This window comes from Uloborus diversus, chromosome 4, assembly GCF_026930045.1.
Source record: "Uloborus diversus isolate 005 chromosome 4, Udiv.v.3.1, whole genome shotgun sequence".
Classification (NCBI taxonomy): Eukaryota; Metazoa; Arthropoda; class Arachnida; order Araneae; family Uloboridae; genus Uloborus; species Uloborus diversus.
In genome coordinates, this window is record NC_072734.1 from 43752411 (window position 1) to 43778315 (window position 25905).

The window sequence follows — 25905 nt, forward strand, 5'->3', positions numbered from 1 at the left end:
AAATCAGTAACTTATGTTACTTAAAAGAACTCAAGTTATTTATAAAAAAAATACGAGGATGTATTTTTGGCAAAGTAAGAGTTGGGATTGTTTGAAGTTAAAATGTCGCGTCCAAAATGTTGCCGCTTTTTCAACATTCACTCCTTAGCAAGTGGCAATTGCCTAATCTGGTCTGTTTTTGAAACGGCCTTGGAACATTTTTTTTAATTCTACGCCTGTTTGCGGCATTTCTGCCATTAATCGACGAGCAGCCCAATAAAATGAAGTAGTATAAAAATGTGAATACAATTTAGCGTATCTAAAGTTTTTGTTTAATGCCTTTAAAATAACGGCGCTATTCCTAAGTTGATCACCGTCTATGTCACCCTCGCGACACAGAGGCAACAGAGTGAATCCTTTACTCCAATTCTGTGCAGATGTTTTTGAAAATAGTCATGTCCAGTGATTGCACGAAAACAAGCCACTCCAACAAACCGAGGAAATGAGTTGGGGATTTTATTACTTTTGTCAAGCGGGAATTCCACTTTTTACCCAGAGATGCTTCACTATATGAAGAAACGATGTTATTTTTCAGTTTTTTATAATTAATTCGTTTAATATTACGCAGAGGCAGAGGAGAATCTAGTTGGGTCATAGGAGATCTAGCCTTTGTAAGTTGATCTGCCTGCTCATTTCCCAAACTGTTGCAATGATTCTAAATCCATTAGAACACAACGCGCCCTGAAATATGTTCTATATACACTTACACTACCTTGGGCAGGTAAAGGAAAAAAAACTGCAAATTTTTCATGTTTCATTTCGTTTTTCATTCTATCATCTATTGTATGCTAGCTTTCTTGTACAAGCTTGCTTATTTGGTTGCCACTAAAATTAAAAAAAAAAAAATAAATAAATAAACGCGAAAAAATGTCTATAGTTCCAACATTTCCCTATTATTAGTATTAAATTCAAAACGCACTACTTCAAATATCTCGAAAACTTATTTTTGAAGATACTGCCATTTACCTGCCCGCGACAGTATACGATAGATACTTAGCTTCGTTATGGATTAGCGCGATGTTTATAACGACGACGTTTGGAAAAGAGATTTTTCTACAGTGGTCATTTAGAATGATAACTCGGCGTTTTTTAAGGACGCAATGTTTAGACTAAAGACCAAATACGTAAGTAATAATACCCAACCATAGAAAGTTTGGTACAGAATCTAGGATATTGTTAAGATACAGAAAATAAACAAAAAATACTGTAATCGTAATCTTTGTACACTCACTGAGCTGATTGGTGAGAGTTTCTCTTAGTTCTACGCGGGGTACGTTGGGACCTAAGCACTCCAGTACAAAATAGTGCGCGTCGTGGCTGAATAAGGCATTAAAGTACAGGCAGTTCTCGTCCAGATCACAGGTAAGGCATTTTTGTTTTCGTGGCTGTGATGAAGCGAGATCCGTCACTGAATACAAGTGCCTCTCTTCCGGTTTGCCGAGCAGAGTCGTCATGTAATATCTGCAAAGATACAACTTTCATATAATTATAATAAGGGAATTGTATGCTGAATGCAACTTAATGGGAAAAAGTAACAAATTATGAACTTTGAAAGCGCTTGTTTGTCATCCTGATCACACAATTTCTTGCAATTATTGGATTGAAAGAATGACGTCGTTTCCAAAATTTCAAAAACATTTTTTTCTGAAAGAGCATGCTTAAAAACATAGAATCTGACCATATTTTCAATAATTTCTTTAAGTTTAATATTAAAAAAAAAAATACTTAAATCGGAACTCTTTCATCGTTTAACGCTTTTGCTGATGACATCACAAATGATGAAATGCCATTCAGTGTTGCCATTCACGGTCCAAAATATTTAATTCCCATCTTTACTCACGTGTATTGGCAACGATATGGTTGATAGCAAGCGCAGAGCGCAATTGTAATTCGCTTCTTGATTATCATAACGTGGAAATGCGGTAGAAAGATGCACCATAGTGCAGCATTTGTGACGTCATAAAGGTCACGCCTTGTTTGAAGAATCGGACATTTTAAAAAATTAATTAAAAAATAACTGTTGAGAAAATGAAAGTATTTTCTGAGTCCATGTTATTTTGTTGCTTATTCTATCAATTTCGGTGACAAAAAGTACTACTTTTGACTGAAGGAAACAACCCCATTGTTAACTTACAGTGAAATCAGTTCATTAAACATAGTGTGTTTTGAAGGATCTTTTTTGTCTTTACAGTTGACAATTTGTGCATTATTTCAATTTTTTTGTGAACAGCTTAAAGTTATCGAAACACCAGAAGTTTACATTAAATCTTTAAGGTCAATAAGATAGCTGAATAAATTAGCTATAGCTAGCTATAAGAATATTCTAATTAAAACAGACATTGAAATAGCGAGTTCAGAATGAAGTTTTTTTTATTCTTATGATTAATAATTAACATATTAATAATTGTATTAATTATTTTGCAGAATTTGAATAAAAAGTTTTGTAAACTTTAGCGTATTCAGATTAATTCAAGTTAATTCCGAACGATTTATATGTCTTTATACTATTAATTTTCTAAGTTTCAAATGACCAGTAGAATTTTTAAGTCTTAAAAAAATAAGTGCATAATTTAAATTTAACTAAACTATACAAAATAAGAGCAGTTACACAGTATGGAAAAGTAGTGTGGAGTGTTCTGAAGTGTTATTATTATACAAATCTGATGTTGCTATCTCAAATAAACGAAGTTGTCAGAACAGTAGAGAGTCAAGTCCAATACCAGGAATTTAGATTAATTCCTTTTCAAACTCTTGTAAACATTTTTACAATTTTTTGCCTTTTTTACATGATCTTCAATATAAAATTAAAATAAAAGTTCGACTGTGACTATGTACATAATATGCAACTTTGATCTAAACAATAAAAATAACCGACGTTGGGTAAAGATTTCTGATTTGAACTACTATTGTCTTGCTCCTTATACGCTTATGCTTAATAGCAAAGTACATAATTATCTCTGGTTAAGGGAAAAAAAAAACTTACTGAACTCCTCTTTCACGTTTAATTTTAAAAGCAGAATAATAACATAAAAATGCACTAATTACAAAAAGAAATATATAAAAAGGTAAAAATACGCTACTTTTTAGGCTTTGCAGAAATAAAAAAAAAAATGTGCCACAACTTCGCAAGAATGCAAAAGAAAAAAGCATAGAGATGAAACAAAACTTAACAAAATCTATGAAAAAAAAGTAACAACAAACAACTCAAAATAAATAACTTTTGCTTAACCAAGAACAGAAGTATGGGATCGTGGGATAATGGGTAAGTCATGCGAATGATTGCATCAGAGAGCTCACACAGCATGCTCCTCTTCTAGATAGGCCAAGATGGCGGTAGTGTCGTAGCTGCCGTGGGTCAGGAAGTCCTTGCGTGCAGTCTGCGTAAAAAACAATCACATTCTGTAAGCTCCATTATGTAAAAGGCACTCAATAAAAATAAATACATACACAGTCGAACTCCAACTGTCCGAACTCCCATTATCCGAATCGCTTTCCGAATTGCGATTCGCAAAATAATGATTCTTTCTTGACGCTATTCCCTCCACGAAACTAAACAGTTTACTTTGCAATGACTTTTCTTTGAAGAACGGTGTGCGCATGCTGTACAAATATACAGCATTTGTAAGAACACCGAACGGATTAAAAGCTCGCTTTCATTAAAAATAGCTTCCATTTCCAGCTAGCCCATTTAATAGTTAGTTAAAATGAACCCTTTTATTCGGAGAAAATCGAATTATCCGAATAGGATTTGGTCTCAATTGATTCAGATGATTGGAGTTCTACTGTACATCATTATAATCAAGAAATTAAATACTTATTTTATTTCATATTTTTTAGTGCAAATCAAGCTGATGAAAAAGTCTTTAGGATTAAAATTTTTTAAAAATATTTTATAATAGTTGTATGTTAAAAATAAATTTCCTTTCACTCCTTGGCAAAAAGTTGGACTCCCCACAAGAATTGACTTCAAACGATTTGTGATTTTTATATCCGTAGCTCTGTATACAGATGGTTATGAAAATAATGGAAACACAAGTGAATAAAAGTGGCATATCTGGCTGCGTTTCGTAAGCATTAAAAAATTATTTTTTCTCAAAGTTTTTTTTTTTTTAAATTAAGATACTGTTTCAGAGGTATTTAGAAGTTTTTTGTTTCCAAATAATTGAAAACTTTGACTTTTTATTTTACCAAGTTTTTAAGAACTCACTAGGAATAGAATGTTAGGATTACATACACTTAATCTCACCAGTTACGTAACAAAAAATCTCACTAATAAAGCATAAAAAATAAATAAATAAATGAACAAAAATAAAAAAGCTGTATCATTTTTACAACCTTATTTTAATTATTAGATTACTTATTTTTATGATAGTTTTTTGATAGCTTGAGAGACATTGGAAGGAACATTAATGTGAATCATTTCTTTCCCTGAAATCTACTGAGAGTAACCCTCTAGACGTGTTAGAGCTAAAATAACTCTTTTTTCCTTACTTACGTTAAAATCAAATGAAGCAATATGTCGGAATCTTCCCGCTTTTCCGTCGGCTACGGGCAACCGCAGGAAGTAGTAGCGCTTGTTGTTAGAAAACACCGGAGCTTCGTACATGTCGACCCAGCCATAGCTCGTATCCTCTTGCATGTGCTGTGGAGAGAAATGAACAAATGCTATAAAACTGTGCTTCCGGGGCTTGGCCCCCTTCTTGCCACCTACGGCAGGAAAAAACTTGTAAAACTAAGATTTTAGAGTAAAATTGACTTAAATCTCAGAATACACTACGATTAAAAGTTATAAGGCAAGCTTTACTTCACAAAGTAAATAATCAATTGCGAATGCATGCTTATGTGACGCAAAAAAGAAATTTCCGTTTTCTTTTTTTCTTTTTTGTCGTTTTCAAAACCCGATAAAACGACGCATTTGTTTTCAAAATATAATCTGCTACGTTTTAGATTTAATCAACATCTTAAATATTTTAAAATGTTGAAAATTTTTTAATGATGAAAAAGTTTAATAATTTTATTTAACGTTAAATAAAACTAATTTCAGCTACCTTTCAGAATTTTTTTTAAATAACCTAATGGTTTAAAATACCTCATCATTATTTTAGAAATGTATTTTTCGAATCATTTGTCTGTTGAAATTTTATTAAACGTAAAAGACTTAAAAAGAAAAAAAAAAAAAAAAAGGGAAAAAAAACTTACGGAAGAATAGATAGCTGTTATTTCCGAGGAAAATGATTTTAAAATCAAACAAAGAAAGTTTAGATGAAACAAAATAAAAGCATGATTAGTCTGCGGAAAAGGATTCGTCCACTCCCATCATTTTGTGTTTTAAAAAACTGATAAATGATAAGATAATACGAGCAGTGATGCTCGCATCAATTTTTCTGAGGATATACTCCCAGTAATCCATTATGCACAATATGTCTATTAGTCCAGTCAATAGATACATTTTACCTTACAAAAAATGGGGTCAAAGATTTTTTTTTAATTTGTTCATATTGATGCCGACATGGGAAAACCAAGTTATCCAACACGAAAGATCCCGGGAGAACTTTTGGGGACTGAAAAACCTCAAAAATTTATGACTTTTTTTGTTTTTTCCAAAATATCTCCGAAATGGTTCAACTTAGGAAAAAATATCAAATACAAAGTTTAAAGAACATTAAATTTCCTACAACTTTCGTATTTACAACTTTTTTGTAGCACAAATAACAATCTTGCTACAGCTCTTTGGAAATAGCCTCAGCAGTTTTCCTCCACTCCGCAAAAAAAAAAGCATTTTTACCGAAAACAAGGCATCACAATTATTAGAACTCGAATAGAAACTTTAGTTTCAGAGAGTTTATCGACAGTTTGAGTTTCCTGCTCCTTCCCCACTGCTCATGGACTAACATTTCCGGTCTGACAGGGGTAGTCTTCATCAGACTCCAATAACAGGTGATATATTGCAGTTTATAACTGGACTACACATTATATGCATTCATTTGAGGCATATATTTCGTACATTCTTGTCTAATTATTACAAAGATGCGATCTTTAAATATTAATGTGAAGGAATTAATATTAGGCAGCTAATAAGCAAACAATCAACACAATCATGCATCCTATATTGATACAATAATAATAATAAAGCCTCCCCCCACCACTCATGAATTAATATTTCGGATCTGATATAGGTAGTCTTCATCAGACTCCAATATAATTTGATTTATATTTCAATTTTTAATTTAATTACATAATCTACACAGTTATTTAAAGCACATAATTCGTACCATCTTTTCTAACTATTACAAGCGAAAATGCGATAGTTGAATATAAATGTGAATTAATAAATATTAGGGTGCTAATAAGGAAACAATAGACACAATAATGCACAAATGAAGGTACAATAGTAATGCGTAATGAACACTTTGAAAATATTCAGCAGAAACTGACTTTTTAAGGCATGAAAAACCCAAAAGAATTACCTTTCAAAATGAAAATCCAACTGTAGAAGTTTAATACGTACATCTAAAGTACAGGGAAATTCACTCAACCTTAAAGCAAATAGAGAAAAGACAACAAAATACGTTGTTTATCTTCTTCGAAGCCGTTTTGAAGACCCAGGTTCTCCTTGTTCAGAATCTGTAGGAGGTAGAAAGAATCTGTGGTCCTTGAATTTTTCATCTCCTTGTTGCTGTGATTCCAAAAGCTCCTGGAACAAATCATCTTCTGCAGTCACATCCAAAGATGAAATTTGTGCAGCATTTTCATACTTTATGCCACTGCAGTGTTTGCATTTCAAACGCACCTTCCAACAAGAACAGGCTCTAGTACAATTTTTCTTGCAGGTACAATAAGGTACAATCTTCAAAAGAGTCTGAGGAGCTGAATCTCTTTTCAAGCCTACAGGCAATAGACCTTGCATTCTGTGTTCCCAACCCCATTTCCCTATATCAATTATGTTGCCCAACCAACTTAGAATTTGCTGGTAGCCCCAATATGAATGATAACGTCCAGCGTTTTTTCTTTTTTTTGCACTCTGGAGGTAGCCCTGCAAGATTTACTTTGGCTCTGTATACTGGTTTTATAAAAAGATTAAATCGCAAAGTATCCAAAGATAGGTTAAAATACCTTACGTTACTTGTGTACAATATTTTCAAAATATTTTCTCCAGCTGCAGCTACAGCATCATGATGACTGATTGGATCTATAAATACTTCAATAGCTTCCGAAATTTCAGGAATTTTTTTGACTATGTTGCACTACTTAATTTTGCCTTGGCCAAAGATTGCCGATGTCGTATCACACCCGCTAAACGCATAGTTAAAAAGAATACTGCTGGGGTCAAACTTAAAGGATTTAGTGGGGAAAAAAAACAAATCACAAGTATTCCCTCTTCCAGGTTTTAAAAAGAACAAGTTGCTGAAAGGCTATCCTAAAGCTGTCATCAACACCAACAGATCCATATCCTCGCCTGCTGTAACAATCTTTTCAATTTCCTTCACCTTTGAAAGAACAGTAAGTAAGTGGGTATCTTCTTGAGCCTGCCTTGCTTCAATGTCACCCTCTTCGAAATACGTCTTAAGAAGTTGGATAAGACGATTCTTGTTGTTATAATTTGCCAGAAATCTTTCTTGAGGAATTTAGCTCACCAAGTTAGGTTAAACCATTACTTTAAGTGAAGAGATTGATTGCTCATTGATATAGCATTTGTGACAGGCAGTGTGAATTGTCATTTCTTTTAAGTCCTTCAAAAATCACTGATATTCCTCAGTTTGACGTTTTGCACTGCATCTCTGAAGATTTTCTATTCCCTTCTCCTTCACAATCCTTATTTCGCCTTCATTCAAACTGATTTTGCAAATAAAAAAAACATCTTGGTCAGGCGTAATTATTTCTACAAACTAATTTCTGTATTACAAAAAAAAATTGTAATACAGAACACACAGAAAACATTCTCTTGCTCGAACTCTGAAATGACCAATACGCGTAAATATTGAGTCGATATATCGCATTTGGAGGAAAAAAAGGATAGGATGGGGGTTTTGTTTTTGTTAAAGGGAACAGAGGCTGATTTACCTTCAGCTGCGAAAGACAAATCATTTCCAAGGTCAGGCAGCCGGCGTTTCTTTTTTCCTCCGTTATCCGATGCGCCTTTACGCACTTTGCTGTGGGGTTCAGAAAAAGTGTGACTTTCAAGAAGTTGTAACTCGCTTGCTTTTATGCTACAAAAATGTTGTAATGACAAAAGTTGAAGGAAATTTAATCTTCTTCAATATTTATATTCAAAGTTTTTCTCTAATTTTAACCATTTTTGAGATATTTTGGAAATACCACAAAAAGTCACAAATTTTTGGGGGTTTTCGGCCCCCAAAACTTCTCCCGAGTTCTTTCGTGTTGGATAACTTGGTTTTTTCATATTGGCACTAGTATATACAAATTAAAAAAAAAAATCTTTGACCCCATTTTTTGTAAGGCAAGCCCGTTTTTTTCTACCTATTGACTGGACTATATGCGATCACATACATAATGTATCCAGAAATTTTTCAGTGTTTTATTCAGGGGACGAAGGGTGATAAAATTCCGAGTTTTCCAGGGAGAAAAAAAATGGTAAAATTATAGTTTCACATTTTTCTTATGTTTCGAAAATTATTTTTAATTAATCAACCATTGTACTCACTATTCCTTTTGATTGATTAAAAAATGTGGTTAACATAAATGTATTACTTTTGCTTTAGGAAAATTTTAAAATGCGATGATAGAATCTGAATTATAAATAAGAATTTTTGAAGCTTGAGGATATAAAACATATGTCTAAAGAAAAAATAGCTGTTAGCGAAACTCTAGGCAAAATAAGTCGAAAATTAAACATAGAAAGTAAAGATGAAACAAAATAAAAGCATGAATCAGTCTACGGAGTATGATTCTCTTGAGTAATGAGATAATATGTGAACATAGTTTGAAAAAAAAAAAAAAAAACTAAACTTAAAAGTAGAAGCCCTACTTAAAAGGGAAACAAAAATAGCGAAAAAAAAACTTACGAAAAAAATCAATAGCTATTAGCAAAAAATTAATATTTCCGGGGAAAATAATTGTGAAATAAAACAAATAAAGTAAAGATGAAGAAAAATAAAAGCATGAAAATCAGTGTGCGGAGAGTGATTATTTTACTCCACTCGTTATGTGCTTCACAAAACTGATGAATAATAATTTAATACGTGAACATTGTTTGAAAAAAAAATCCTAAATAAGTAACTTATGTTTTTAAATATCCATATTTTCAAATTGTTTCAATATGAAATAGTATTAGAACTTTAATTTACCTTGTGACACATCCATCCACTATCTGCGATGTTACAAATGCTGACGATGGAAGAATTTTGTGCTCTTCGAAGCCACATAGCAAGCAGACGATTTTCATCAATCCACTGTACTTCTGTTAGATAATAATCCCTAAGTTTGACAAGTGAAAAAAAAATCAAATTTAAAAAGTAATCCAGTCACAATAATTATTATTTGCGTCAACACTCAGGTTAAATTCGAAACAATAACAACTACCTGATTAAAGTTAAGAATTATACACCAAAAGTTAGTCAGTAGTCCCCAAAAATCGCAGGTTGATCAAATTAGTTTGCTTATGTGCATTTCGACAATAGTTTCGTTTTGAGAAGAAGAGGAAAATATTTAGAAATATATTTAGTCATTCTGCCTCAAAACCTACTTTTTCCAAGCATCAAAAAAAAAAAAAAAAAAAAAAAGCCGTAGACAAAATGCTTTAGAATTGAATAAATAGTACATTTGCTAAAAATCATAATCCCTTTTTAAAAACACGCAATGACTAAAAGTTTGAGCAAACCACAATGAAATTGTGCAATGTACGTTTTCTATATTAAGGCTTCCAAAGTTTATTTTAAGTTTCGGGGGTTTTTCACAAAGGCAAACATTTTCCATTTCAATTTGTGTTAAAAACATTGCAGCAAATAGTGTAAAATCGCTTTAACATATGATATAATTGATGTCAAAAACCCAGTAAAAATTGTTCTCTGAACTCATCATTAACTTAGAATCTATCCTGACTCTGCAAGTGCTAGTTATTGTTTCGATTAAAAGTCACGACTAAAAACATTGCGAGTAAGATAAAAAAAAATTAGCATATACTCTAAAGAAACTTACTGATCTTTTATTTCTGGAGGTGGCATCACTTCTTCTGTTACTGGTAGTGACTGGCTAAAATCTGCAACCCACAAGCTAGCTTTGGGATTCACAGTTCCTGGCTGTTAATGAAGAAGATACTATTGTTTTTTTATTTCAATAACTGTTTTTGAAATGAACAAAAAGAAAATTTTAATTAATTTCTCGTTTCTTGATTATAGAGAGTTCTGATTATATGGTTTTCTTACGCAAGCTTCGCCTATCCCTCGAGAAAAATTCGCTTTTGTAAAAGGTAGATGATACGATGAGATGCTTGAACCTTTTCAGGAGTTTTATTTTAGCAGCATATTTGTATGATGTTTTTTTTCCGTTGTTGATCAAAGCTTGAGTGAAAAAACGTCGTTAGTTTGCTAAAGCTTGGACAAGGAGAGATGGTCCGTACACTAGCAGTAGAAACAGACCACTTCATTTTTCAATAGAATCAGAGGTAAATCGAGACTTTACTGCTTGCACTTTCTCGTTGATTCTACCCATTACAAAATGAAGTAGTCCGTTTTTGCTTCCAGTTCACACACCATCTCTTCATGGTCAAGCTTTGCTTTTCATAACTAGTTCCCATCTGTTTATTTTACCTTTCATCCCTATCTTGATGAAATCAAAACAAATCTGAGCTATGCACAAAAACTAGTGTGGTTTTTATTAATGAAACTCCATCATCTGCCGGTTTTGTAAAAAAAAAATAAGACTCGTGTTTTTTGAAGATTTCATCGAATCTTGCTAAGTGCTTTAAGAGCCAGTTTACATTCTTAGTTCAATATGTCTACATCTATTTATCAAAAACTTGAACCAGCTCTCTCCTATTTAAAAAGCGCAATTACTGACTTACTAAATGTTTAACCTGAAGTTTTTACTTTAATTACGAGATGGGCTACTAATCACAGTCACCATGAGCCGAAATTTAGTACTAATAGCCTGCAATCTTAAATGAATTAAGAAGAAAGAACACACTTTTCATATGCTTTAGATCAACCTACATTTATAGAGACTACAATTCCATACATTTCAGGAAGTTGTGTAGGAACATAACTCAAATAGAAAATAAAAATTATTGTTCAACCTTCATTGAACACGAAATACATGTTCCCGTCTTGCAGATAAAGTTGAGAATCTAACAAATGTCTGCTATCCAACTTTATCCGAAAACCATTTTTATCCGAGATTCTTTAAGAACGAAATTGCTTTTCAAATTTATCATACATTGGGTTTAAATATCGGTGGAAAAGTATAGATTTGAGATTTCAAAATTATATGCAATTTACTTTGTTTTCGAGATTATTGAAGTTTTTATTGATTATCGCCTTTTTAGAAAAGTCTTTATCAGAGGAAAAGACTGAAAAAGGAAAGAGATATTTTCAAAGAAGATTTCCTTACGAGAAGAAAAAGAAAATAATTTTTGAGCAAATACACTCTGTTGGAGGAAAAAAAACAACCATTCCGGATACGAAAAGTGGTACGATCAGTATTGCGCAAAAAAAGTTTGCTTACCGAAACGTAAGCGAAAGTTGTTTTTTTTTTTTTTTTTTTTAAATTAAAACCTGCTCATTCATCAAGATTTGCAATATAGTTGCATAAAATCACTTTGCGTTATTATTACTTTCAAAATAGACACTAAAGAATTCCGAACTATTTATTGGTTACTAATAAGTGATTCGAGTAAAAATAATCCAAAATAAGTTAACTAAATAAGTAGTAACAACCCTTTTCTTCAAGCGCTGTGACTGGCTTACGTATTTTAAAATAAAGTTATTCATTAAATGGTTGTAAAAGGTTTCTAAAATTACCCATTTAAGTACTTGATTTATATATAAACAGAGACAATATCTACTTAGTGTTCGGAAAATTAGAAACACCCAACTAATAACGTGTTGGTCCACCTTTAGCTTTGATAACAGCCGCTATTCTTCGTGGCATGGACTCCAAAAGTTGCTGATAACACTGCGGAGGAATGTCAGCCCATGCCAACATAATTGCAGCTCTCAGTTTAGTCAGAGTGGATGGTTGCATTTCAAGCTGAGAACTGATCTTTTGACTTCGTCCCACAAATGCTCTATATGATTTAAATCAGGGGACTGAGCAGGTCAGAGAAGCAGATGAAACTTAGATTGATGTTTCAATGATGATGACGGTTTCATGGAATCCTGCTGAAAGTATCCATCTCCATCACAGAACATTTTAGCCATAAATGAGTGCACGTGATCAGCAACTACGAAGAGGTACTCGGTGCTGTTCATAGATGTGTCCACAGATATCAAAAGATCCAGTGTAGACCAGGAAAACATTCCACCGCCATTATTCCACCACCACCAGCGTGAAGAATTTTCATTTGGCAGAGGGGTCCATGAACTCGTGCTTTTTACGCCATACTCTGACCCTGCCATCAGCCTGATGGAGCAGGAAACGGGATTCATGGTTCCAAGTCACTCTTTTCCAGTCTTCAAGTGACCAATTTTGACGTTTCTGGTCCCACAGGAGGCGTCGCTTCCGGTTGGTCTGTGAAACCAAAGGCACTTGTTCAGGGCTCCGGCTTCTAAAGACCATCCTTTGCAACGTACGTCGTGTTATGCGTTGGGATATGTTTTGCGATGCACCTGCATTGAATGTCGTTGTAATTTGCCGTGTTGTTGCTCTTTGGTTGCTGTGGACGATGCGTGCCACTCGTCTTTTATCTCTACGGTTCAGCAGCCTTTTATGAACTGAGCAGCCCTTAAGGGCTGGAAGTTTTTGCGCTTAATTGCCACTCTCGAAACACCCAAGATATTGTTAGACGTAAAAACCCTAAAAGCATGGTCGTTTCCGAAATGCTGGCACCGGCTCTTCTCGCACCGACGATCATGCCTCTCGTTTAAGTATCTGTCTTACCCATTGCCCTTGGAATTTCGAGAGCAATGGGTAAGACAAAAGTTTCGTGCTAACTGCATAGTCTGAACTTTCCATCGTGCCGTCACCCTACGTCACTGGCGGATTGGTTTACTTTCGCACCATTGGTTGTCTCTAATTTTTTGGCCACTGAGTGTAGTTCGTTTTGAAGAGAAATCAGGATTTTCAAACAGTATAAAAGTTTTTTTTTGAAATAGTATTCTTATACGGCGTACCGTCTTGTACAATTCAACCCTGCAAGGGCAGACTTTGCGTAGATGAGGAAAGGGAAAATTAAAAAATGTAGTTACTGCCTACCAGCAAAATAGCGGATGTTAATTTTAGAAGCTATGAAACCAGCTCTAGCAGCTGCACAAGACCATACTTGACGAGGCATGAAGTCATTTAATTTTCTGATGTCTTATTTTTGAAAGCTAATCGGCCAGATTGGTGGCGTTTCAAGACACATGTAATAAAGCTCATTCTAATACTTATCTGATAGAAACAACAGTTGAACGTTTTTTGAATAAAGTTCAAAAAATACGAAATTGTACAATGAAATTAATATAATCTTAAAAAAAAGATAAGGAAGTTTTAAAAAAAAAACCTTCCATTCCGTTTTTTTTTTTTTTTTTGATTAATGTAGCACTAACGCATAAATAATTTAACGTTGAGTATACAATTGCAATTCAATCAAGTTTAAGATGGAAAGCGGTATATATTTTTTAATCGAGCGATATAGTAATATCTTACAAATAATGTTTATATTTGATCAAATGCTATTTAGAAAAATCGAAACTTTGAATGTGAAAGACATTATTCCTTTTTAGATCTGTTGAAATATGCATGGTTTTAAATCTATTGTAATACTTATTATACAATAAGACCTACCTTAGGATACCTGAGCCTGATTGTCTGTGGGTATACATTCGTACTGTCTTCATAAGAACCATACCAAGGATAAGTCATGACATCAACTTGAGTGTCGTTGAACACGGCATACGCAAGCTTTGAACCGTCTGGGCACCACCACAGAGCTTTATTACTGTGGAACACTTCAGCTACAGAAAATAGTGTCCTGAGTATAATAGCACATATGAGAGATAACAAAATAGATAGTAGAACAATGGTAGTTTTTTTTTGCGTATGTGTTTAACGTTTATTAAAATTTCACTGTATGTTTAATACAGTCTGTCTTGAACCATCCTATCAGCAGCACACTGATGAGATAGAAGGGAGGACCTCCCAAAAAGTTTTTAATTTAGTAAACTTTGCTTGACGATTCGGAAGATTTGGAGACAGTTGTGTAATAATGCTATTAATTGTTTGTTTTTAATATTTTATGGTATTTTGAATGATGTCCCAATGTCTCTTTTCATTAGGTGTTGGTATGTGCATTTGGTATGTCGGTATGTGCAGATTGAGAGTCCCCGATTACAAAACATTCAACTCGGAGAGCTCTTGCACTGTTAATGTTCCTGAGATTTTACGGTAAAAAGTACTGCCAACTATGTTGTTCGTATTTTTTAATATCCAATAGTAAATCCAATTCTACTGCAAAATTATCCGGTAAGGAAAAACAAGAACGCTGCGACTAGTTTTCTGAACCAAAAGGAGGAAGTCAAGCCCCGGGAATCGAACCTACATTTCTTTGTTCCGAGTTGACTATCTTAACTACTACACTGAATTACTTCCGTCCGTAAATCATGTGGTATACCAATTGGCACTGCAATTGTTTGCCTTTCACTGTACAATTTACTCTAAAATTTTCTCTGTAACGTAAACTCTCTATTTTATAGTAAAATTTACCTTAAAATCTTCCCGAATTTTAACAGTGTGTTTCTTTTCTTTTTAAAAGCCGAGATGTCTTGAAAAAACGATTAGTCCTAGCATTTTTCATCAATTTTTATACTTTGTGTAGATTTTTTTGAAATTTGTGTGTTTGCGTGTGTGTGTGTGTGTTTTTTTTTTTTTTGATGTATAAAAATATTCGTCTTATAATATACGGTTCGTTTGGTATTTTCTTCTCGACATGAATTGGCAAATTATTGCTTGCTCGAGAGACATCCGCGTGAAATTAACAAATTTCTTCTTGAAAAGTATTGAAGAGGGCACGAGGAGTGCGATAAAAATGAAGACCGGCACAGGGGCAAAATTCAACATCACCTTTCTGTTTTTTTTTTTTTTTCCCAAGAGGTGCATTTTCACGGCATAAACACTGTCTTATCTTTTGTAGCTGTAGAGCAAAATGTGGTCCTCAACATTCTACTTTCTTAATTACTGTAAAAGCAGGGAAGACCGGAGTACGATTACGCAGTGCCTTTTTTCAAAACGAATTATAATTGGAGAGCCAATATTCATAACAGATTGATGCTACTCCTTAGCAAATATCCTCACAAGTTTTTGAGCATCAGTCGATTTTCGGTGCAGGGCGGTAATTCCAAGCTCGTCAGCTTGCGAGATCGAGATTTTCGCTCACGTGATCGGTTGCGACGTAGAAATGTCACAAAGTAGCATTACTCGAACTTAGCTTGTGTAGTTCGAGTAGATTAGAATACTACTTTGTGACATTTCTATGTCACAACCGATCACGTGAGCGAAAATCTCGATCTCGCAAGTTGACGAGCTTGGAATGACCGCCCAGCATGCAGAAAGAATAATCTGTTTTTTACCAAGTCGAGTAAACTTTGAGTTGAAAGTTTTGAAGCTTATTGGGAATCCTCACATAAATAATAGCCGATGTTTGAGTAACCCGCGTGTTTCAACAATGAAACTTGAGCTACGGCAAGATAATTTGATAATTCGCAACTCTAGAGCTCAAATACGCTACCTTGCGGAGATTAACAATACTAAAGAAAAATGCAAAACATTTCATTCCACGTGTTTTCTTTGGGGTAAATTACAGGCTTCAGACAGTTTATGATGTAATGTAATTTCAGAAGAATAGAAAAGAAAGCTTCCCACAAACACGACGAAAAATTACTGTCATTCACTAAGCGTCAAAGCAAGTTATAAGTTGCGGCGTGTGTTTGTTTTACCTTTTTCGTCCGCCATTAGACAGTGGCTGCAGCGCTCCTTATAGTTTATTGGAGTTGCGAATATGATTTGGTAATGTTTAACATGCAGGGAAAGGCTTTATTGTGACAAGGCTGAATTCGATCCGGCAACTTAACTGTTTTACTGGTAAGTCTGTGTCATTTCAGGGGAATGAAGAAACGAAAAAGCGGTCAACTTTGAACGCTATCTACTGGAATTTAAGGTTAATCCACTAGAGTTAGGGTTAAAATTTCAACTTTTAAAAAAACATCAAACAGGCAATTGCTTCGTTGAAATGTAGAAGAAGAGAAGCAATTTTCACCCGTTATACCTTGACGCGCAACTTTCTAGTAAATATTACTTAGTTAAAAAAAGAACAAATGTATAAAAATTAGCAGAATTTTATCTTTTTTTGAGAATTGTATTTGTATGAACTGAAATGTTATTAAATATTTTTGCACGTTAAAAATAAATCCAAACTTGAAGGCGGGGCAAGTTTACGCGTTTACGTCTGAGCATCTTTACGCACGTTCTTACTGTGTTTTACTTCTCAAAGTGAACTGACGGTTTTTTTTTTTGGCTCCGATCTGTCTCAAAACGTTTTAGTATTTTCAGGCTATTTAGTTCTGAAAATCACCATTTAATTTTTAATTGAGTTCCAAACTCGTATCTATAGCTTACAATCATGTAGTGCTGTCTTCATGTCCGTTCAGCTTTTACTTTATACAATATTCCGCCTGGAATAAATTTGCTTTATTTCAACTATGGTAAGTCGTTATTTTCAAAAAACTAACAGAACCACGTTAAGTGTCCAAATAAATATGCGTAAACGTGCCCCGTGTCTGGGGTACGTTTAATGCAACCGACTTGGACTTAACGGTTAAGAACTGAGCAACAACCGAATGTACCAATTTTGACTCCATTAACTGCTTAATAAAATTGCGATGTGAAAAAGTTCCTAAGTTAGAACATGAAATTTAGAAAATTCATTGAAAAAAATCCGCTTAAACGTGCCCCGGTTTACCCTACTTATTTTCGCGATCCGTAGTTTTCGCGAAAATGGAGATAGCGGTTATTTCGCGATCCGAAAAGATCGCGAAGTTTATAAAAACAAAACCAAAGTTGATTGCATACATAGAGTTGGAATATTTCACGAGACTTAAACTCTTACGATTAGAACGGACTAGGAAAAACTAAATCCTGGTGAAAATAAGTGCTTTTACAGTACTTGAAAATAGCTAGCTAAAAGCTTTAATGGTATACGTTCTCTGTTAAAGATAAAATTAAAAGGTTTGGATAAAAATAGGGTAACCAACCAGTAAAGGAACGGCTCATATTAAAAAAAAAAAAAAGGTTTCGAAAGAAAATGAGCAATCTAGAACACAAGAAAAAATAATAATCACTAGAAACAACAATACTGAAAGTAAATGGAATAAGAAAAATGCAAGATTAAAAAACTTCTAAAATAAAATAATCGAAACATGCTATAAATAGGTAACAGCGAAATAACTAATTTCGAATAGCTTATGGAAATGCATAACCTCTTCCACCGCAAAAAGCAGCTGATAGCACGAGATTAGAAAAGAACCTCTATTAAAGATTCCAGTAAGTAAATTCGAGCTTTGCGATTAAGTCTCATCCCATTTACTTAAGTGAGCGAAAATCCCCCTTTGAACAAATTACTAACATTATAGGGAAGAAATTAAGAGTAATAGTAAGGAGTAAAGTCATTACAGATTGCTGTTGGGGCTTCGGGCATTGAATATGTTGCTATTGATTTGAAGTACTCCAAGTTGAGATAATGTCGAATTAAATCAAGTCTATCATTTCAGAGTGAATGAAGGTGATTAGGAGTCTAGGATTCGAATTTCAAACTAATTTAAATTGTGGAAAGTATGGACAGCTAACGATAAAGAAAGTGCTTCAATTAAATTTTAGACGACCTAATCATTTTTTCAAGTTTTTCACTATTCGCAAAGTTGTCGAAACGTCGTGTACACTTTATGCGTAATATAGGGAAATGAAATTTCCAATAGGAAATCCTTAGTTCAAAGTTTTACTATCAGGGTGAGGAAGGATCGCACAATGAAAAAATCAGTCTAGGGACGAAAAAGCATAGAAAGAACAAATTCTTAATTTTTTGAGCAATCATGATTGCTAATTGTTTTTACTTGACCATCCGTGATGTTTGGTTCCTTTTTCAACTCCCCCCCCCCCCCGTCTTCTGCAGGCGCTACTCCTCCCGGTAGCCGCTTCTTCTGGTCGGTGGCGTCCATTCCCACACACACGCACGCTCATTCACATACACACTCACACTCACTCCCGCATCTTTACACACATACACACTCACATACATACACTCCAGCACCTTTACACACATACACACACGCCAACGTGCATACAGACAGGTTTACGCACACACACAACTGTACACGCGTAACCGCCCAAGAAAAGGGACAGGAGCCGTTTCTAGAAACAAGTGAGTTGGGTAGTAACCAATAAGTAGGGTCCTGTCGCAACTCGTAATTGCGAAAAACATTATTTGAATTAGAAATTTCAGAATTCAAATTAATTTTTTTTTTACTTTCATGCTAAATGCACCCAATAAGGAAGCATAGAGATTTACTTAAAACTCTTATTATGTGATCATAGTCATGATAGCTGCTACTAAAGTTGAAAGTTGTTTGAGATGTTAGCTGCGCCTAGTAGTCATAAAAGCATGTAAAATCTTTTGGATAGTGATGCCGTAAAATTCTGGGGAGAAGTTTTAACCTTAGAGCAGGAAATAAAATGGAGGGAGGAAGTTCAATCATTGACTTAGCAAAAGCTCCCAAGCCACGTGACTCAACAACGACGAATGGTTGGCTCGTTTTGAGCTAAACAAGCGAACGAAAACTGATTTCTTCTAATTTTTTGCTTTAAAATCGATCGCGTGACTTGGGGAACTGGTTTCATGAATGAAAGTCTTCACTCCCTCCATTTTATCTCTTCTCAACGATTTTAACTATTCCAAGAACATATTGATGTTTGAAATCAAACAAAAACTTGATTTCAAATTAGAATACTTGAAGCCTTTCAAAATCTATTTTGAAAATATTTTTAATTTTTATTTATTTTTTATTTTTTGCAGTTTAGACAGACCATCAAAGACATCATTTCTGATTAGGTGGTGATTAGTGGTTAGGTTTTGATTAGTGGTGGTAATGACGTGTTAGAACTTATATTGAGCCTGTACATAAATAAACATTATTTAGTACTCTTAAATTCCTGAAATTTTGTTCTTCAGACTGAAAGAAATTAACTGATAATAATAATAAAACTTATGTAATAGATTTTTAAAATTTTGCTAGGAACCTAACACAAGAAATGACACCTTTTTAGAGAATTTTACACATATTAATGTCTCTGTAAATTAACCACTTGTTCAAGTTGGGCACTAAAATTCTGCACTGCAGGTAATAAGCAATAAACTTACGTACGTTTTACTGTAATTACATTGTTTCGATTACAGATTTAATATAAAATGTTTTGGTAGCAATTTCATGTGTAAAAGCTATTAAAACCTTATAAATGCCATACAGTAACACGATATAAAAACCAAACTACTTAAATAAGCGTACCTTCATATACCCAGTCTGGTAGACCGTTGAATATAACCCCTTCTTCCCCAGACTGGGTCAACGCTGTTGGCTTGATTCCGTCCCCATATGATGGCAGAAAATATATATTATTTCTGTACACATAGGCCTAGAGAATAACAAAACAAGTTGAATTAGTTACAAAACGCTGTGGGTATAGAAAAAAAATTGTATGCAGTAAACGAGTCATAGAAGCATTAAAAAAGTTTATCCCGACTTTATTACTACATTAGAAACCCTGTCAGCATAGGTTGAAGAAAGTAAGTCGATCGTGCTTATAACGAGCACCGATTTAAAAAGAGCCAGGATTTAACGAGGTGATCAGAAAATATTTGGTTGTTACAAAAATGTATGAAAGATGCTTAAAACTGTAGATGATGACGGAGTGTACTTTGAATGCTATATTTCTAGAAAACAATGCATTAGGGAAGAGTTTTGTATCTTGGGACACTTTTCATATTTTACTTTTCAACGTCAATGTTTTAAATCAAATTTAAAATCTGAAATAGTCACATTAATAATCACATTAAAATACCCAAATTTATTTATCTGCAAATTTTTATTACTATTTTTTTAAATTCAGACAGTTTGAGAAAAAAATATTGTCAGTCATTTAAAGTGAGAGTTCCAAGCTGTTCCAAGTTACAACATCCTATTGTACCTTGGGACACATCCTGTTGTACCAAGGAAATGATTCATGATTCAGGAAACAGCCATATACTTGAACCAATGTTGCACCAAAAAAAAATCGTAGTAATGAATTAAATTATAAATAATGAATTATAAGTAATAAATTTATGATTTATTATCTAAATTTAAATTTGCTTAAAAGATTACATAAGATTAGAACTTTGTTCCATTTTTCTAAACACATCTTAATTATTAAGAACCATGCATATGTTTTACCTTGGAAGGTGTCCTAAGGCACAATATGTTCGGCTGTCCCGAGGTACAATCACCACGTGGTTTAACAAAAACCAAATTAGTGGTTGATCTAGATGCACTATCATTATTTTCTCTTAATCTAAATATTTAAAGTACTTTTCTTTTATACCAAAAAAAAAAAAAAAAAAAAATCAGTTGATTAATTTTTCAAATACAAAGACAGAAAAGGAAATAAAAATGAAGAAAATATTTACTTTTCTTTCTCTCACAAAATCATCAATTTAACTCTTTTGATGCTGATTGTTACCATGGCACTATTTAGTGGTGAATATTTCTATTAGAGATTTCAAAAAACGTGACTGCTAAAAATAGATTTTTAGAAACTAGCAGTGTTCCAAAGTGCAACACTCTGTTACTAAAGTAATAAAGTAAGAAGTTTATTAAAAAACTTAAGCCAGCCTTGTAGATCGTTGGTTTTTTAAGAAGGGTTCAATGAGTTTAACTATATCATTAACTTAGTAGTGACAATAACTATTTTACTCATTTATCGTTGTTTAAGAATTCGTTCAATAAATTTTGTCGATAAAATGGCCACGCGAACTCATTTCGTTGATATATCGTTGGCATTTTTTAACTTTAATTACACAGAGGAGACATGAAAATAGCATTAAATTACCAATTAACTCATATTTCATTATTTGAAGGATGACGTTTTTTCTTGTTCCCAGTAAATGAAGTCTAATGATTACTCTAATCACTTGTTATATACTAAGACAACGCAATTGTGTTCGACTAATTACATTGTTATGCAACCAACTTTCTTTAGATTAATTACGCTTCTTAATTAATGAATATTTTGCATCATTATGATGCTAATCCCATGTTATAGATAAATTAGTTTTTCTTCTTTATTTTAAGTAATTTCGGTTTAAAAAACGTGTGCGCACATAAAAGAATAGCATTAAATACTTTTTTTTTGTTAGCAATACTGCTTGTTGTTCTTTGTAATTTTTCATCGATTAGAAAAAAAATTGATAATATATTTTAAGCAAGAAACGCGTAACTTCTATCAAAATAAAATTTTTGCATCCAACATTTTAAATCAGAAGCGAACAAATTTGCGGTACCTATTTCAAGGCTTCAATGATACATGGAAGGTTACGGAAGCTCAGTTACAGTTCTTCTTTTCAAATTAAATTAATGTATTGTTAGGTGTGATGTTAAGTTAATGTATTAAATGGGGTTTTATGGCCAATCACGCATGAAAATTTTCTGAAGACTACAGTGCTTTAGTACTCCTTTGATTTGAAATAGATTATAAGTTTAGGCAAGCTACTGAAAAACAGGAAATGAACTAGGAGTAGTTTGAAACATTTCTAAGAAATATATAGGGTGCTCCGTTTTAACCTGCGAGACCTCTATTTTTGCAACCGTTATTCATTGATGCATACTTCCAATTGCAAAAATGTTTAAAATCAGATTCAGAGTTAAGATATTGAAAGTTTGAAGCAAAACTGAAAATGAATCAAAATATACAAAATTAAACACCTTTATGCAGGCCCTAGGTTATATTTAGAGAAATAATCTCTATAGGAAACTATTACTGGCACAAAAAACTTGACATTTGTGCTACCAAAACTCAAACAGTTATTCCAGTTCAAAGTTTTAAGGGACCATACAGAAGACGAGATTGGAACTTATCGCCCTTTCAGAAAAATGACATGTTGTAGAAGTAAAAAATAAAATAAATAATGTATATATATTTTCCATTGCTATTCAAAAACAAAAGCAAGTGTTATGAAATGATACGCAAAAGAACACTACAAAACCTCAATGAATTTGAAAAGCCATTCTATTCACACACATAGTTTAAAACCATTGTTAACTGCTGCATTTCCCCCCAAAAGTTGTTATTTACGGCGAGTATAAAGTGGTGTAAGTCACAAAATGCTGCGTTTCATATCTCAGTGAATATTGGTCGTACTAATTTCAAGCTTTTTGTGCAGGAATGATTTTTAATGGAGATTATTTCCTTTAATATAAGTTAGGGGATCTTGGACCCGTATAAAAAAGCCAAACTTAGTATTTTTTGATTAATTTTTATTTTTGCATCAAACCTTCAATTTCTAAAATTTCAATAACTTTCAAAAGTCTTCAAGCTTTCAATATCTAGATTATCCCTGCATCTGATTTTGAACATTTTTGCAATTGGAAGTATGAATCTAAGACTAGCGGTTGCGAAAATAGAGGTCTTGCAGGTTAAAACGGAACACCCTGTGTACATATTTGTTCTCTGTACAGCTGTTCAAAGGAGTAGTATATGTAGCAGGCTTAAGAATTACCTCATATAACTTTGCTAAGTACTTTTTATAAGGCTGCGTAATTCCTGGTTATACATTTCGCGAAACATCTTCAATGGTCTAAAGATTTCTGCAGATCCTTAGATCAATAACACCGCAAAATAATCCATAACACTGTAAAACATTCTCCTATAGGGCTCTAAATAAATATAAGCAAACCATTTTTTTTTCAGTCGACAAATGTGTTTGTTATGACCCCAAAATACAAGAAATCAATTTTTTTTGTACAGGAGAACACGGGGCAAGTTGATGATATGGAACTTAGGCAACCTCTATTTATTTATTGGCAAGAAAACAAGTGAGAGACCAAATAAAATCGTTAGTTCATCCAATGTTTACTGTTTTATGACCCAGAATTCTAATTGTATAACATGGTCTCATCAGCTTAAAGTAAGTCTCATTTTTTTGTCAATCCTCATACATATAATAGCCAATGATCGAGTAACGCTCCCGACGTCATCAACAATGTAACTCGTGCCGCAGAATGATTATTTGATAGTAATTTTTGGTAATGTTTAGCATGCAGGGAAAGGCTTTGTTTTGACAATGCTGAACTGGATCCGGTAACTTAACTGTTTCACTGCTAAGATTGTGTAATTTCAGGGGAATGAAGAAACGAAAAAGTGGTCAACAATGAACTCTATCTACTGAAGTTTTGGGTTCATCCACTGGAGTTAGGGTTAAAGGTTCAACTATCAAAATATCCTTAAACATGCAATTGCTTCGTTCAAATGTAGAAGTAATTTTCACCCGTTATATAGTGACGGGCTATTTTCTAGTTGTTTTAAATAATGTTCAACTTAGTTTATTCATACAGTGTGGCGTATGGTTGCTTGAAGCTCAATCTAGTTAAGTATAATGCAAGTTTTTTTAAATTTGTGCCGCAAGGGATCAAGATGGCGAACTCGGCATGTTTTGTAAAGAAAATTATACAGCCATGGTAACATTTCCAGAGCACATCAAAGCATGGAAGCTTTCATTTTTTCGGATCACTAAAAACTTTTTCATGTTATGCCCTTGTGTTACATTTAAATGAACCAGTTGTGGAAAACCACATCTCTTAATTCCTTAGTATTGTTTACTGCTATGTTTTTTATTTGATAGTGCGCAAAAATAATAAATATGCATGCTAAATGCTTCATTATTACAAATATATTTTTTCCCAATTTTTTACGTGAAAGCGGTATCTTGCCCAGTATGAGGGGCAAGACAACGAATAATTTCATTAACCAAAAATTATTCTACCTGTCATGAAATTTTAAATCATTTTCAAGTAAATCACATAATTTCATAAAGTGGGATTCGACTCAAGAATTTCAGATAACAAAGCATCAGTTGACTTTATTTTGCGCTTGTGAAAAATGAAAAACTGTTAAAGTCATCATCTAGGTCCGTGTTCCCCTGTTTGTGTTTATAAACGCTAAAAATATAACATAATTTCTTTTCCTTTTGAATTTTACGTCCTAGATACCAAATAATAATTTTAGAGAAGTTATGCATCTTTTGCACGTTTTGCGAATGACAAAGAATTATATTTATGAAAAGAAAAATGAAACCACCTTTGTTTGTGATGTTTCTCTGAAATCAATAAAGTAAATGTATGAGTTCAACATTTAATTAAAGTGAGGAATTCCTGATCCATTTAAAAGGCTACACTGTAACAAAAATCCGAAAATTCACAGATAATTTCCAGGTAACAATCCAGGAGTTCATTGGTTTCTACCAACTCCCTATGAAAAACAAATATATTTGCGAAAATATTTCCTTCATTGATACCAATAGCATGAAAGCAGGATCCTTATATGATTAAAGAAAAAAAAAACAACGTAAATAAAGCACAAATTTTGCAGAAAACACAGCACAAAGCTATTTCAAGGCTACAATGGAACCTCTTCATCAGTCTTGTGACCTGAATTCGTATTGGTTGGCCCTCTTTGGAAAAAAAAATACCGGTGTCTATGGGGTTGTTGTCAGTTCTTTTGCGACTTTCGGTTGTGTTGGTGAGCTTTCTGCGCTAATGAAGAGGCTCTATTGTAGCCTTATATAGCTATATGCTGTATTTTCTTCAAAATTTTTGCTTTATTTACGTTGGTTTTTTTCACTTTAATCATATTGTAGTACAAGGCTTATATAATAATTTTTCATTCAGGATTCTAATAGTTGTAAAAAAATATTTTTAGCTACCAGATGTACTCTTTCTTTTTAATAAGTGTTTCACCGAACAAGTTTGTTAGGTTCCTTCCAAATAGACTAAGCGCTAAATTTCTTACTCATTAGTTGCCTTTCATTCTATCATTTGAACTTGATTTACTTTGGAGGATTTTGATTGATTGATTGCCTTCTCAAGCAGAGTTTGAAAGGAAAGTTGTTGATGCTCTTTGTTGAGGTGTTTGAAATAAAAGATAGCATAGCGGTTCTTTGTTAAGAGATGTGAAAAATTACTCTTAAAAAAAATCTTGCAAACAATGCTACGTATTTTTGTTACAAAACATGTTTCTTTTTTTTTTCAAAAATCCTAATAAACTGAAAGTCGTCTCATAGATGAATTTGTTTTTAGTTTATTACTCATATTACCCGGAACATCCCAAATTTTCGATTTTCCGGATTGTATTTGGTCAAAGTTCGTTCGTGAAAACATGGTAGTATAAAAAAAAATATTTGAAAGGGCACATTTATCGTTGGAGAGGGGTTGTTTTTTTTTACACACATCAGTTTTAACACTAAAATTACGGAAGGAGTAATTTTGACTTAAGCAAACTTTTTTTTTTGCTAACTGCTTTTCTGTATTCTCATAAAAAGCTTAGTCCTTCTGTGACTTTTTCTAAATAATCTTGTTGTGTATAATATAACGTTTTCAAGTAGATTGCATTTTTTTAAACCCAAACTTAAAGGTTGAT

The 25905-nt window shown here is 33.3% G+C and overlaps 1 protein-coding gene across 1 annotated transcript in view; it reads right to left on the reverse strand.

The window, feature by feature from the left end:
* Positions 1 to 25905, reverse strand: part of LOC129220080 (inactive dipeptidyl peptidase 10-like) — a 100695-nt gene that overhangs the window by 18284 nt on the left and 56506 nt on the right. The window contains exons 9-15 of the mRNA XM_054854418.1: positions 19746 to 19872; positions 13981 to 14150; positions 10195 to 10295; positions 9345 to 9474; positions 4535 to 4681; positions 3337 to 3416; positions 1271 to 1500 (exon numbers count right to left, since the gene is read on the reverse strand). Coding sequence (XP_054710393.1) covers positions 1271 to 1500; positions 3337 to 3416; positions 4535 to 4681; positions 9345 to 9474; positions 10195 to 10295; positions 13981 to 14150; positions 19746 to 19872 — 985 coding nt within the window. The remainder of the gene's footprint in view (positions 1 to 1270; positions 1501 to 3336; positions 3417 to 4534; positions 4682 to 9344; positions 9475 to 10194; positions 10296 to 13980; positions 14151 to 19745; positions 19873 to 25905) is intronic.